This window comes from Colletotrichum higginsianum, chromosome 5, assembly GCF_001672515.1.
Source record: "Colletotrichum higginsianum IMI 349063 chromosome 5, whole genome shotgun sequence".
NCBI classification, from domain to species: Eukaryota; Fungi; Ascomycota; class Sordariomycetes; order Glomerellales; family Glomerellaceae; genus Colletotrichum; species Colletotrichum higginsianum.
This window is the reverse complement of record NC_030958.1, coordinates 3,450,610-3,464,781: the sequence shown is the minus strand read 5'-3', so window position 1 is coordinate 3,464,781 and position 14,172 is coordinate 3,450,610. Positions and strand designations below refer to the sequence as shown.

Below are 14,172 nucleotides of genomic sequence, written 5' to 3'. Positions count from 1 at the left end.
TCCCTAGCCGCGCAACAATGGAAACTCGGGAAAAGAAACATGGTGGCTTACCTGGTTCGGGCTACAATGCCAAAGAAGGCCGTCAAAGGGCCGTTTGGCCGCGGCCTTGAAAGGAAATTGCCTCGACTTGGCCCAAATCGCTGTTCCGTTGGGCGGCACCGGGTGAGGGTGGGTTTTGGGCAAGTCGGTGTTGTCTGGTGTAAGCTGTAAGCGCGCTCAGCGGCGGCTCCTCTCAGCCAACCAAATGCAAAGTCCGGGGTCACGATGAGCGGCTGCCCAAACGCTGCTAAGGCAATGCGATATTTCTGGACGACGAGATGATGGGGCTCCCGAGAGGCTCAATGTCGTGTAGCCGGCCGTATGCGTGATCAGATCGAGCGATGTTCTTCTGCCCTATTACAGCAGTAGACTCGGTCCGGTCCGCCTCGAGAGCAGGGCTGAGTGGGCGAGACTCGCTGATATGATGAGCTTGCTTGGCGAGAACGGTGAATTGCCGTGCTTGTTTACTTTCTTTTTTTATCGTTGCTGCTCTTCACAATGAGGTTCGATCGGGTGACGAGACTCGTTGCTTGAGACATGCGCAGTGAGATTTGGTCGTGTTGTGATACCACATGAGCAAAGACCCAACTCAAGATAAGCCAACGACAGATGGCTTCATGAACGGGGCGAACTCGAGTGATATACCAATCGAGGGTTGAGTCACTGAGCAAGGGGACACCACAGAGCAACGGTTGAATGGTGCCCATCTTTCCAAAAGCCACCATTCGGAGGGATGTGGCAGAGGGTGAAGGGTATTTTAATGTGAACCCGGTCTCGTCCATAGGCTCGGATCGATCCAGAGAGCTCACGGCGGGAATGCGCCGTGACGCCATTGGCAAGCCGAGGGCATTTTTGCGGAGAGCTCTCTTCCCACGGTGCCACCTCGTGAACGGCGCTGCCCAGTTCGCATCCCCGTCGCGAGTCACGCCAGTGAGAGCAAGCCAGGCTGGCGGTTTGCTGGTGGCTGTGCCCGGCGGAGGAGGGAAGAAACGGTGAGTTGGCCCTGGCTTAGAGTGGTCCGGAAGAGATTCTCGATTCTGGATTTGCTGGCGTTTCCGGGGATGTTTGCTTGCGGAGCTGCACGAAGGGTCACGGATTCATGGTGACTGGGAAGAGGTGCGTGAGAAACGCAACGCAACGCCTGAGAGCCACAGGAAGCAAAGCAGGAACAGAGCAAAGATCGTCAGCCAGCGAACGAAAAAGAGACGGCGGTGGCTGGCGCTTGTCAGGGGGCCCTGGACGTTTCTTCCAGTGATTTTGTCCAATCATGGGTTACAAAAGGCCGCCCGGCTCACGCCGCTATCAGAGAATCCCGGTAAGCGGATGGCAAGAACGGCGGGGATTGGTCAAAAGAGGAGAACCCAACATGGTGGGATCATGGGACGGACCCTGAATTGGGGTTTTTTGGTGATGTCGCTTGTGCTTGGCTCCCAAGGCTCCCTCCAGCGTCCAAAGAAGGTCGTCGACCGACGAGCGATGATCCATGCCAAGCAAGCATTTTGCCACCGAGCGCGACAGAATGTGAAAACAGGTTTGCGACAGGAACAGCTTTTGGGAGGCAGATCTTGGTCAGCCTGCACGAAAGCTTACCTGGTGGAGGTCCACTAATTGTGGCATCCGAGGAAGTGTTCGTCTCAAGCCATTCGCCACGTCAGAATGTCGGTACGTGCAGATAGACGATCAAATAGCAATTACACGAGTTGGAAGGCAAAAGAAGGGGGGAAGACGGACGGCTTGGTTGCTTCCCTGTTTGGTTTGTCGACGTTGCCCTCATCTTGCCGAAGGCAGGCGCAACAAAGACTAATTACAGAGTATGTGGTTGTTCCTTCTGAATCCGAATTGCTGTAGGAAGGGAAAGCACCGCCGTTTTTCTGCCCAGAGAGTCCCCGATCCATTTCTTTGGAAAAGCCACCGACGGCCGTTGGCTCCACTAAACAAGAAACTGCACGTGCCCTGTGCTCCTTCCCATCGTGTGGAGCTCTGTCGAGTTCTTGATGATGGAAGAGAGCGCCCCCGGCTACTTCTCAAAGATATGGCGATGGGCGCTTCGCAACGTTAAATTCAACGCCGCGAGCGATGAGGCTGACGCTTACCACGTCTGCCGTCGAGACCCTCGCTCAAACTCTCCTATGTGAAGAAGAGGATATAAGGCTGCTTGTGTCTTTATAAAAAGCGGCCCATCTCGATAAGGTTCCCCCCCCCCCCGGACTTCGGAATGAGAATTCCAGCCTAGTTCTAGGTGTTAGTACACAACTCTCGCTTTTCCGAAACTACATTGCAGGCTCATCTTCATTCTTTAAGACTCCCATGACGCACCAGCATACATCATTGTCTAATTCTTGTAGGATCACCAGCATCACCAGCCCCAACAACTTCGACTAATGCTGGTTCCCTCGCGCGCTCCAAGTTGACATTCTTTGAATTACACAACATAACCACTTACGCACGCCGAGTTATTACGCATGCATGACTTTCAGAATTTTGATATTGCAGGAAGGTGGCCCTCAACTCGGATGACAAAAACCAGCGCCCTTTTCCCCTACCTCTGGGTGGGTAGGTACCTGCACCCAAATCCATAGTTGGCTGGCTCACCCAAGTAATGTTCTTGTCATAAACCCTAAAAGACTCCAGCCTCTCAGTGCCCTGTGTGACCGGCCCATTTCCTTATCCCTCTTTATCTTATCAGTGACCGTCTTATCCACTCTTGTATCTGGGCTCTGTGCGGCCTTGAGCTTCGGAAAAGCAAAAGTCCGAGAATGCCAATTTTTCACCTTCCAGCCTCCAGCCCCCTGCCTCCTTCCGAGTAGGCCTTTGCGCACGCATCCACGCATCGCAGCTGAGCAAACCTAGCCCGACGACCCACGGGAAGGAGCGCACTCTTATCCGTACATTCGCAGCTGTTTTTGGCAGGCGGTCTCCCGTTCCCTAACCTCAATACCTACCTACTCTGCAAGAGTCTCGCGCGCTCAGCTTTCTCTGACTTGCTACAAAGCTGACGCGATTACATTGCGATCATCTTCTCATCAGCACGACGGCTGTCTTTCATTGCGGATTTTTGACTTCAATCTCGTCACGGAGCTGGCATTGATCTCAATTTCTGTCACCTGATCAAACCCACTCTCGGAATCAACCCGATTCACATCTGCGCCGCGCTGAAAATTCAACCCGCGCGCAAAGTCTTACGTCCGCCCAACTCTTCACTCGTCCACCTCTTCTCCTTTGAAACATCACAATTCCTTTCTTGGTCGCCCACTATTTGTCTTCGCACGCGACAGCCACAATGGCCGACCCATCCCGCGACATCAGTTCCATCCTCGCGGCCCTAGGTAGGTACCCGAAGCACGACCTGAGCGTCGACCGCATCTCGGAACAACCTTGACTGACTGCATGTCTTTCTCCAGGCGCCGCACAAAGAGGCACATCATCGACGCCGACCCAGGCACAGCCCGGCATGCCTCCTGGCTACCCTCCTCCCCCCGGCGGTCAGGCGCCCCCCTCATACCCCCCGATGCCTCAGCAGAGCGCTCCGCCCTACGGCGGTGGTGGCGGCTACCCAGGTCTGCCTCAGCCTTCGTCTAGCGGCAGCTTGGATCTCAGCTCCATCCGTCCTGTCAACTCTGGCACTGTCAGCATCGCGGACGCCATCGCGCAAGCTAAGGCCTTTGCTGCGGAAAAGGGCGTGACCTCGTATGACCGACCCCTTGTCTACTCCAACGAAGCCCCTCGCGGCCCGGACTCTCGCGGCTACAGCAGGACCTCACGCTCGCGTTCCCCCTCCAACCGTCGCGACCAGTTCCGCGACAACTTCAACCCCTACCGAGACGAGCGCCGAGGCGATGATCGCCCTGCTCCGCGAGACTTCAGCCAAGGCCGCGACCGCTCCTACAGCCCCGGTCCCCGCGGCGGCCACACCTTCTCTCCCCGTAACTCGAGCGCCAGAGAGCGATCCCCTCTCAGAGGCAGCGGTGGTGGCGGCGACGACAACGCCGAGACTATCCAGATCGAGTCGAGCCTCGTCGGCCTTATCATCGGCCGCCAGGGCGAGAACCTCCGTCGAATTGAGTCCGAGTCTAACTGCCGAGTTCAGTTCCTTCCTTCCAGCGACAACGGCCCCTTCCGCCAATGCAAGATCACTGGTCCCAGAGCACGACGCAGTGAAGTCAAGGAGGCCATCAACCGCATCATTGACGACAGCGGCATGGGCGCCATCAACCGCGGCGCAGCCAACCCCAAGGGCCCGCCTCCCCGCGATCATCGCGCTGGCCCTCCTGGAGGACCTGGAGTCGGTGCCGGAGCTGGTGCCGGAGCTGGTGCTGGAGCGGCAGCTCTGCGAGACGGCGAGGATTGCATGCAGATCATGGTCCCTGATAGAACCGTGGGCCTGATCATCGGTCGTGGCGGCGAGACCATTCGCGACCTGCAAGAGCGCTCTGGCTGCCACATCAACATCGTTGGGGAATCCAAGAGCGTCAACGGCCTTCGACCTGTCAACCTGATCGGCTCCCGCGAGTCGGCTGCCCAGGCCAAGGATCTGATAATGGAGATTGTCGATAGCGACAGCCGAAACGAGGGACAGCCCGCCGCTCCCGCCAAGAAGCCCCCGAGGCAAGACGGCGGTCACCAGAGAGACGCTGGCCCTGCAGGCGGCGGCGACAAGGTTCATGATGCTATCTATGTTCCTTCCGAAGCGGTTGGCATGATCATTGGCAAGGGAGGCGAGACCATCCGGGACATGCAGAACGGCACTGGATGTAAGATCAACGTTGCTCAGTCTTCTGGCCCCGGCGAGGTCCAGCGAGAGATTGCTCTGATCGGCTCGCGCGATAGCATTGCCCGAGCCAAGCAGGCGATCGAGGAGAAGGTGGACGCAGTGGTAAGTTAATCTCTACGTCTGTGCGATGCCGGCCTGGTCACTAACGTATGGAAGCGCCAGAAGAACTCTGGAGGTGGTGGTGGTGGTGGCGGCGGCGGTGGCCGTGGTCGCCAGAACCAGGACTATGACAGAAGCTACTCTCAGCAGGCATCTAACCCTCCAGCGTCAGGATCGACTAATCAGCCAGCTGCTCAAGCTCCCGCGGGAGCCGACGGCGCCGACCCGTACGCGCAGTGTAAGTGCACAATACCCTCAAGAAGCATTCTGGAACGTATGGCTAACATGCCGCAGACGGAGGATACCAGAACTACCTCGCCCTCTGGTACCAGTCTCTCGTGTATCAGCAGCAGCAAGGCGGTGCAGCCGGCCAGCCCGGTTCTCAACCTCCGCCAGGCTCCTCGTAGAGCAAGCCGCATGCGCTCTTTCCAGTGAGGGCCATGCTTGTGTGATGTGATTGATCACTTGCCATGGACCTCGACATGATGCCTCTTTTTCGCATTACGTATACTGAAGCGCCGCACATGCACGTTGACTTGGTGGCTCATGGCAGTGCGCATTTACGATTCCTCCGACGACTGATTACATTCATCTTGCTGGGCTCGGAACAGCAGAGCGCCAACTTGTTTTTTTTCTCTTGGACAAAACCGCGGACTGGGAGAGGACCGGACATCGAGATGGGAGACAAGCTGCCTCTGGTTTCGCTTCGCTGATTTCCCGATGCACTGCACTCGACATTTGACGATGATGATGGCACTCTTCGCTTGCACATGATCACGATCCTTGACTGGCATGACTGGGACTTGGACACCTGACATGGAAACGGTGCGTGATGCCGCTCTGCGACATTGGTTTACTGCCAAATCTCCATGATACACGCTCTTGATGAAGGCCATGATGGAGCCTCGAGGCATGTGTCTGTTTGGTCAAGGTACAAGACCTGGACAAGGGTGCTTAAGGAAATTCGCGACTGTCTCAGCCCACGACAACTGCAACTGCATCGAAACCTGTCTCAACTGAATCATTCTGTGGGTTCCGTGGCCAATGCTCCCTTGAGACAAGCTTTGCATGCATTGTCCTCAGCTTTCTCTCGCTCTCTCGTATAGTCCATTTCTCCTTCATGGTCTTTGTGGATATGATACCAGGCTGGGTTCTCTTTTCTTCACGCAAAGCTGATGCTACTGATTCCCCATTTTCTTTGCATTTTTGGTGGAACGACGCTACTTGGGATGGACGATGGGCAGGGAAAAGAAAGAAAAAACAAGAGTGCATTCTGTATAATAGTAATCTCCAAGTCAATCAATACTTCTGGTTGTATGAGTCTCGCTCACAAGAGGCAATTGGTGCAGCGCTGTCTTCTGTGTTATTTACAAATAAAGACAAAGGACAATGTTCCTGGTTCGTGTTTTTGGTACCTGTGACATTAAGAGCTGGTGATGTTCAAATTCCAGACCAAACAAAATGTCAAGTGTTCATGCATGTCTATTAGCAGTGTTGCAACAGAGAAGCATGCAGGTCCAATCAGTGTTCAGCGCTTACGCTTACGCTTACGCTTACACCTTCACCTTCACTTTCACTCTTGTTTTACATTCACATGGGGATCTCTCTCCTCCTTTTCCTCTTTGCACTGCCTACCAATTTGATGCTCTCGCTTTTGTCTGCGCGGCACGTTTCGGGAGGGAGCTCTTCCTACGCTACTGGGGATCTCGGCGCCGATCCGGCACGTGGCACCACAGACACTGCCATGTAATGTGGACGTGCCTTGCAGTAGTAGTAGGAGACACTGGCATGATGGGCGAAGCTTATTAGGGGGCTGGATTTGATTCCTTGCAGTGTTTGTTGGTTTCCTCTCTTTGTTTCATCACCATCGCCGACCTCGAAAACCCCAAGGAGCGATGGCTACATGTCTTGAAACCAGTGACGCCTATGTGTCTTATAACCCAGAATTAGTTGTGTATGGCAGACGACGAGGGTGTTGGCGCTTCTTGTGGAGTGTGGGCTTGGAGCGTTCGTTTGTTTGCCATGGCGCTTCAGCCCCGGACTGCAGACACGGGATAGAGAGTGAGGAAAGATATGAAATGCCAGCGCGCCGTCGGCTCGGCGGAAGCGGGGAGGTTGTCGAGCAATCGCCCGCTCGACTCTCAGCGGGCGCGGGCGCGAGCGCGATATCAAAAGGGGATATAGTATCCGTCTGTGTCCGTTCGGCGATGAGGCCGGGGATGGAGAAGGAAGGGGAAGGGGAAAGGGAAGGGGAGCGGGGGGCCCACGCGCGTGCCGTCATCGAACAGACATTCTCGCTTATCTGCGTCGGCGACATCAGGCTTGAGATATGCTTTCCTGCAGCAGGACCATTGCGGCATCTGGGCTGAAGTTTTGGATTCCGCCCCGCAGCTTTCGCCGCCGTGCGGAAAGGGTGCGTGCGTTTCGCTGTGGCCGGACACGCATGTGATAAAAAAACGAGTACGGAGGGGCCCCGGAGGTTGCCGCCGAGTGTTGTACTGATGTTTGGAGGGCATGGAGGGTAAAGGGCCCAATGGTTCCAACCGTCCGCGCCGAGCGAGACCAGCCGCTCCCCCTCATTCCCCTTTGGAGTGAATGCTCCTCCGATGAGGGCAACAGGATGAAGCTGCGGACGATGCTTGATGAGACGCCTCCTTTTGGAGGGCGGGGAGGTTCCATAGCTTTCCCCGTCGTGACAAGGCGTGACACGACCTGGTCCTGCGTTGGGCAGTAAGGTTAAGGTTGCCAACAGACGTGATGAACCGATGCCGCCGTGCATCGTTTTGCAAGCTTTCTTTCTTTCTTTGTTACCTGCATTGGTCCGTTGCAAGACGCTTGCCATCACACAGACACCCAGGCACACAGATGCAGCGCGATATTTTGGCCTGCATCGTATGATCCCAAGGGAGGCAGTATCCCACCGGCTGTAGTAGATATCCTGGCGGCCAATGATACGGGAGATGAGGAGAGACGTGCCAAGATGCACTGCTGCTACTGTTGTTGCTGTGGCTGTCGTTGAAGTAAAGAGATGGAGCAAGGTCTCAAAAGGACGGGGTCTGCGCGATTCGAGCGAGAGAAACGGCTGGCTTTCGGTGTTCGATGGGGGTGGGGGACCTGCGTAGATATTCTCGATCATCACATGCTTGAAAGGTGTCCGGTGTCTCTGTCCGTCTTCCTTGGATGGCTTCAAGTAACGGCGGATGGAAGAAATATGGATGAAGGAGTGAGTCAGTAGGAGTATTAGAGCGCAGAGAGAGAGAGAGAGAGAGAGAGAGAGAGAGAGAGTGTGTGTGTGTGTGTGTATGTGTTTGTGGACGATTGCGATTCCAGAGCCGTCCTGCAAGTGTCGAGCTGGCTGCATTGCTCGGCCCACGATCCATGCTTCTCTTCTCGCCAACTCCCCTCCCCTCCCCCCCTCCCCCCCATCCGAAAAGCTTGTTTTCTTTCCTAGCCCTGAGCCTCGGCGCACTCCCGGATTGGGGTTCGCACAGGTTTGGATGTTGACACAGGAGGAAGACTCCGGCTTCGTCCGCCGAAGCCAAAAGAGGCTGGCAGTGTCTCAGCGCCGTCGGAATCACCTTGTTTACTACGCAGGGCGTAAGATTCCACTGCAAGCCATGGTGTGTGTGTGTGTGTGTGTGTGTGTGGTGTGGCGTGAATGCTCCTCGCCTCGTTGCTTCGAAGAGTCCCAGAGCATCGCGGGCCGTGTGGATGTGTGAGTTGAGCGGCGCAGGGATCCGAGGGAGGCTCGCTGCCGCTGCCGCTGCCGCTGCTGCGTCTTGCATCCGATCCGCCTGGACTGCCTGTAAGACGGGTTGCCGGCTGCACGGGCAAAGGGAAGGGCGCGTCTTGCCCATCTGTGATTGCTTCTCGGTTATCTCTTGTGTCTCGACGTGTGTCTGACCTTCCTTTTTTTTTTACTTTCTTTCTGTTCCTTGCCGATGGGACGACTATCAGGTCAGTGTCCGTACTCGGTGCTGCTAATCTGATCCGGGCTGCTTCTGCCAGCTGCTTCATCTTTTTGCATACACACACACACACACACTTCCTCTCTCCCGTTTTCTTCTTCTACTTCTTCTTTTTCCTTTTCTTTTTGTTAGTCTACTCTTTTTGTTAGTCTACCATTTCTTTTCTCTCTTCCCCACCTCATGCGAGGATATGTGTGCTAGAGCCCCCTGTGTCGATCACCTGTAAAGCTTCGTGGCTGCCCATCCCTCGAACCGCCGTTTTAGTCTTCTCCTCTTCTGCCGTTCTTCATTCCTCCCTTCCACCCACCCCCCCATAAGCCCACCGACCTCTCCCCTCTTCCTCTTGTTTTTTTCTTCCCTTTCCATAGAGGTTCCCCTTATTTTCAAACAAACGCACAGCAAACGGTCGCGACTCGGTCTCGCCCCCGTCGTTTCTCGTCGTCCACGCATCCTCACATTGGTCAATCAACACGCATCTCCAACCGCCGTCGCCCCTGTTGCAAGGTCGGCTCTTCAACACCGGTCATCTATCTGGGAGGGACGAACGAAAGAAGAAAAAAGAAAAGAAAAAAGCAAGAAAGAGAAATCTGCCATGTGTCGCCTCGTGCTCTTCGCGGGCACTTGCGTCCGCTGCAACGAGTCCCTCACCTGGGCCGACCTCTCGCAGCATCTCTCGTGCCTCGAGGCCAAGAACGCCGACAGCTTCGGCGGGTGCCGCCGAGGCGTCGACGTCGAGACCCACCCCTTCGACCAGGAGTGCGACGCCTGCGCAGGCGAGGACGAGGGCGTTGCCGGCATGGACTTTGGGGGGCAGCAATATCAGCAGTACCAGCAAGCATTGGCTTCGTCGTTGTCGGCATCCCGGAGCTCTGGCAAGAGGAGCGGCGGCGGCGGCTGCGGTGGTGGTAGAGAAGAGGGAGAGGGGGGGGAGAAGAAGAGGGCGAGGACGTGAGCGTCCTGCCATCAATGACAAGGACAAGGACAACGAATCGAATTGGGAATATGCTCTCTACTACCGGGCGAGGCGTTTTGGTGTTCAAGAGGACTCTGATTGGTTACGGGATACCGGGAATCGGCGCTCGTTGTTGCATTATGGCACCATCATCATCATCATCATCCGGAGGGCATGGTGACACACGAATACATGATCATTACAGGCGGATGGACAGACTGCGGGAGCACGGAAGATTCCCCGTAGCATTCCTGGGGAAGAGGAGGGTGAAGGTGAGATACCCAAGCATGAGTGAGTGAGTGAGTGAGTGAGTGGCGTGGCGTGGCGATCGGGAGGAGCCCCTAGTGAGGGGGTCCGGCCTTCTTGGCATGCGGGTGATCCGCGACGCGCATCTCGATGTTGAGAAGGCCGTTGAGAGGGAGGTTCCTTTACTGGAGTTTCGATAATTTAAGACATCAATCAAGACAAATTGTTGATCCCTTTTGTTGCGAGAAAGATCTGTTTGACAGCAGGCTCAGCCAAGCAAGGCTCTCCCCTTTTGGTCTTCATGTGCCACTGCAACCCGGTCTCCTGACTCCAACATACTAGACAGCTTAAACCGTATACGAACTAAACACGACAGACTGGCACTCTAAAAATTTCATCAAAATAATGTGATGATGACCGCGCGAGCGGTCTTCGTAATGGGCATTATCATGCAAACCTGTCTAATCAAACCAGAGTAGTACCTGTCCAGCCAAATTCGCCGGTTTTTGAACCATATTAAAAAGCAAAAAGAAAATACAAAAAAAAATCAAAAAAAAAATCCATGACGCTCGTTTGCCCCCTCCAAAGTAGTGAGAAGAAAACAACTCAAGGCCGGGAGTCCCTATGGGAGTCCCTCCGCAGTAGACTCCCCACATCGTGCAGCTTCACGTTTTCCATCGGCTGCGCGCCGCGATCCACCCGGCCCCACCCAGCCCCCCATGTCGGGAAGACGCCGGGCGCCACCGGCTCCGGTGGCATCTGCTCGTCAACGGCGCCCATGTTCCGACCGTGCGCCGAGGAGACGCCGCTGTTGCGGATGCTCATGGCGTATTCATCCGTGCCGGCCGTGCTGCTGTTCGCGCCTCGTTCTTTCCTCCTCTTCCGCCAGCTCCGCGACTGACCCCTTCTCCAACGCTCCTCCTCGGCCAGCAAGACGGGGGACGACATGATGCCGACCCGGGCGGTATTGATGCTGCTTGAGCGCGGGTAGTGGAATCCCGCTGGACGGCCCCCGGAAAACGGGTTCCATTTCGAGCCTTGACGGGGGTAGTGCGATATGCTACCATTACGGCCGCGGTTGTATGAGGTCGGGGTCTCGCCAGCCAGTTCCTCCAGCGTCATGCCTTTTGTCTCCGGGATGAGTAAAGAAGATAGCATGCCCAGGAACATGAAGAGGGCGAACAGTTCCAGGAGGCGATCGAGCCATGGCGCACAGTGGTCGCCGTGGCAGTCACCCGGCACGTCCTTGGCCAGCAGAGGGATGCTGATGACTTGTGCTAGGATGGCACCGACCTTGCCCATCGCCGCTGAGATTCCGTGCCCTGTAGATCGGTACCGCGTCGGGAAGCACTCGCCGGGGACGATGAAGGTGGTGGTATTTGGGCCGAAGTTGAAAAAGAACTGGCCGATTACGTAGATGGTGATGAAAACGGCGTCCGAGAGCTGGTGAAGCATGAAGCCAAGGATGCAGAAAATGACAGTCAAGATGAAGAAGCCCATGATTTGGATGGGCTTTCGGCCGATGGTATCGATTGTGAAAACCGATGTCCAATACCCCGGGATGGCGCCAGCGCATGCCAAAATGATCAGGCCAATGGCTTGGTTGTGTAGCCTTTCGTAAAAGTTGTCGCCGTCAGCGAAACCAATGGTTTGTAGTACAACTGTACTGTTCAATCCCAAACCGTAGAATGCCAAATCCTGTTTCACGAGGTGAGCATATTGCATCATTTCATTGGCTTCAACATTCTCGCTCGACTCACCAGAAAAAACCACGACAAAGCAGTGCCCATCAGCATCTTGAAGTGCTTCCATTGAGAGAAGTAGGCCCACGCGTCAGGCCAGGACGCGGCCGGCGTGTTGTAGGCGAGACCGGTTTCCTTTTTCATCCTCGCTTGCACCTCCGGATCAAAGTCTCCCTTTGACTTGCTCGACATGTAGGCACGGATATCTGCGTCGGCCTTTTCGACATCTTGTTCGACGTCGAAGGTGTATCGAGGCGTTTCGGGAATGGTGATCCGGTAGTACAAGGCTATGCAGGCAGGTACTGCGCCCATGCCGACGATGATGCGCCATGAGCGGTCAGCGGCTAGTTGGCATCGATCGTGGCAGTCACTGAGAGTGTGCACGTCCAGGTACGAGTCCTTGAAGGCTTCGGCGGTCACCAACGCAACGACGGCAGCGCCGAGCTGGCCCATGCCCTGCATGGAGAAAACGGCCGCAATCATGGCTCCTCTCCAACGCGTGGGGGCGAACCTGAGAGACGCATCAGCCACAGATACAGGCGGCAGAATGATTGTGTGGTTGAAGACCGAACTTACTCTGAAGTTATGACGGAACTGAGCGGATAGTCACCTCCGATGCCAACACCCTGACGCAGTTGTTAGCGCACATGACCCTCACTCGTGGCCCAAGACACTTTGCGCTTACCATGATAACCCTCCAGAATATCATTAGTCCGGTGAAGCTGACGGACTGGCTTGGTGACACGAGGGCGGCGCTCAGGGTGGCCAAGATGATGATTCCGAGTTCCACGCCATACATCCTCCGTCTGCCAAAGACATCGGCCAACCAGCCGAAAACAACTTGGCCGATGATGATGCCGCCGCTGGTGGAAGCTTTCAGGGCCGAGTTGACGGAGCTCGGCAACTCGCCGTTGTTGCCGCCGTAACCATGAACGTTCTGGTTAGGGGGGCCTTGCCAGAACACGACGCCGAGCAGGGTGGTGATCAGGTTGATGGCGAAGATGTCGTACGAGTCGAGGAAGAAACCAACGCCGGCAACGAGAATGGCTCTTACATCTGTTGGAAATGTGTTAGTCTAGCGTCAAGGCTTACATGGCAGGTCTGGTATTGACGAACGGTATAAGCCGAAAGGGACCTTATCGATCTCGCTCAGTGCTAATCTTCTCCGTAAGTTGGGATCGGATATATGAGAGTAGTCGTTTGCAAAATTGTGAAAGGCCTTGTTGCCCCCGTTGGTCCGCCGGCGACCCCAGTCTGAGGCGGCCGGAGTCATCGGCGGCGGCAACATGTCGTTCATCTCGAAAACCTACGGTCACCGAAAGCTCGGGCGGCGAGGGAGAGTATTCGCAATGGCAATCTTGCCCGGTCTATATCGCAGTCGTATGCCCGGCTGCTGCCATGGTGGAGCCCCGCAAGTCCGTGGAAAATAGGCTGGTGCTCGTTCAACGAGAAGTCTTCTTCCCAAGGTCGGGCTCCTTGATTGACCAGAAATGGTCCGCGAGCGATTAGACGGCGTCTTCGAAGCGAGAAGCAGTTGTACTCGGGCGTCGCAAAATCAGACGTGATGTAGCCGAGACTGCAGGTCGTTCACGGTCAAGGTCGGGTTTAAGGCGGCTCGGCCGTTGCAGGCACGGGATGGGAGGGGCAAGGAAGAATTTAAAGGGGAAATGGCCGAGGGCTGCATAGAATCATGTCGCTTTTGTCCCACGCAATCCGGTGTGAACACTGTACCATGTGCACGACTTCGGTGTCCTGGTCCTGCGTGATGGGGCGAGGAGCTGAACGTGGGTTGACAGGGGTTCGGCAAGGCAGGCAAGTCGCAAGGGGATGCCTACCAGGGAGGGAGGGAGCGTCCGCGAGACAAGGCCGATTGGCTGTGTCAGCACGTAATGGCGTCCGGGTGCGGGCTGTTCTCTCTCTCTTCGAAGGGGAGGAGGGGGAAGGGGAGGGATGCTTTGATAAAGAGATGGGGGGGTCGCCCATAAAGCGTAGTGGTACAGGTAGTGCTGTTCTGTCCACGGTATCGAACAGAATGGCCTGCTTCTGTCACGATTTTAAGAAGTTAAACTATCCCCGGATCCGGACAAACACTGCGCGCACTCACACACACACGTACACACACACACACACACATACACACACATACACACACGCGCGCAGAACAGCCCAGAAAGACAGGGCTGTATAGGTGTCTTGGCTACAGAGGTGAGTTTGCGGCGTGTTGAAGAGGTATGTGCATGCGTGTGTGTGGGTGGGTGGTCAGAGATCCGGTGCTGAAGAACGACAAGTGTTGTGTGGGTGTGTCTCACAACTCGTTGCGCCAACGAGAAACATGGAATGACGCAGGATTCGGAT

The 14,172-nt window shown here is 55.7% G+C and overlaps 4 protein-coding genes across 4 annotated transcripts; 2 read left to right on the top strand and 2 right to left on the bottom strand.

Moving 5' to 3' along the window:
• Nucleotides 1-286: 286 nt before the first annotated feature.
• Nucleotides 287-1,537, bottom strand: CH63R_07903 (uncharacterized protein; the record flags this gene model as incomplete). The annotated part of the gene is made up of 3 exons (XM_018302877.1): nucleotides 287-455; nucleotides 508-1,116; nucleotides 1,428-1,537. The coding sequence occupies 3 exons, from the start codon at nucleotides 1,535-1,537 to the stop codon at nucleotides 287-289; spliced, it is 888 nt and encodes a 295-aa protein (XP_018157655.1).
• A 1,782-nt stretch (nucleotides 1,538-3,319) lies between these two features.
• Nucleotides 3,320-5,316, top strand: CH63R_07902 (KH domain-containing protein; the record flags this gene model as incomplete). Its single annotated transcript, XM_018302876.1, has 4 exons — nucleotides 3,320-3,365; nucleotides 3,441-4,912; nucleotides 4,967-5,147; nucleotides 5,204-5,316. 4 exons carry the CDS (start codon nucleotides 3,320-3,322, stop codon nucleotides 5,314-5,316), a joined length of 1,812 nt encoding a protein of 603 aa, XP_018157654.1.
• A 4,153-nt stretch (nucleotides 5,317-9,469) lies between these two features.
• On the top strand, nucleotides 9,470-9,829 carry CH63R_07901 (uncharacterized protein; the record flags this gene model as incomplete). The annotated part of the gene is made up of 1 exon (XM_018302875.1): nucleotides 9,470-9,829. One exon carries the CDS (start codon nucleotides 9,470-9,472, stop codon nucleotides 9,827-9,829), a length of 360 nt encoding a protein of 119 aa, XP_018157653.1.
• Nucleotides 9,830-10,681: 852 nt separating this feature from the next.
• CH63R_07900 (H+ symporter) lies at nucleotides 10,682-13,114 on the bottom strand (the record flags this gene model as incomplete). The annotated part of the gene is made up of 5 exons (XM_018302874.1): nucleotides 10,682-11,773; nucleotides 11,836-12,328; nucleotides 12,394-12,443; nucleotides 12,503-12,873; nucleotides 12,934-13,114. 5 exons carry the CDS (start codon nucleotides 13,112-13,114, stop codon nucleotides 10,682-10,684), a joined length of 2,187 nt encoding a protein of 728 aa, XP_018157652.1.
• Between the last annotated feature and the right edge of the window lie 1,058 nt (nucleotides 13,115-14,172).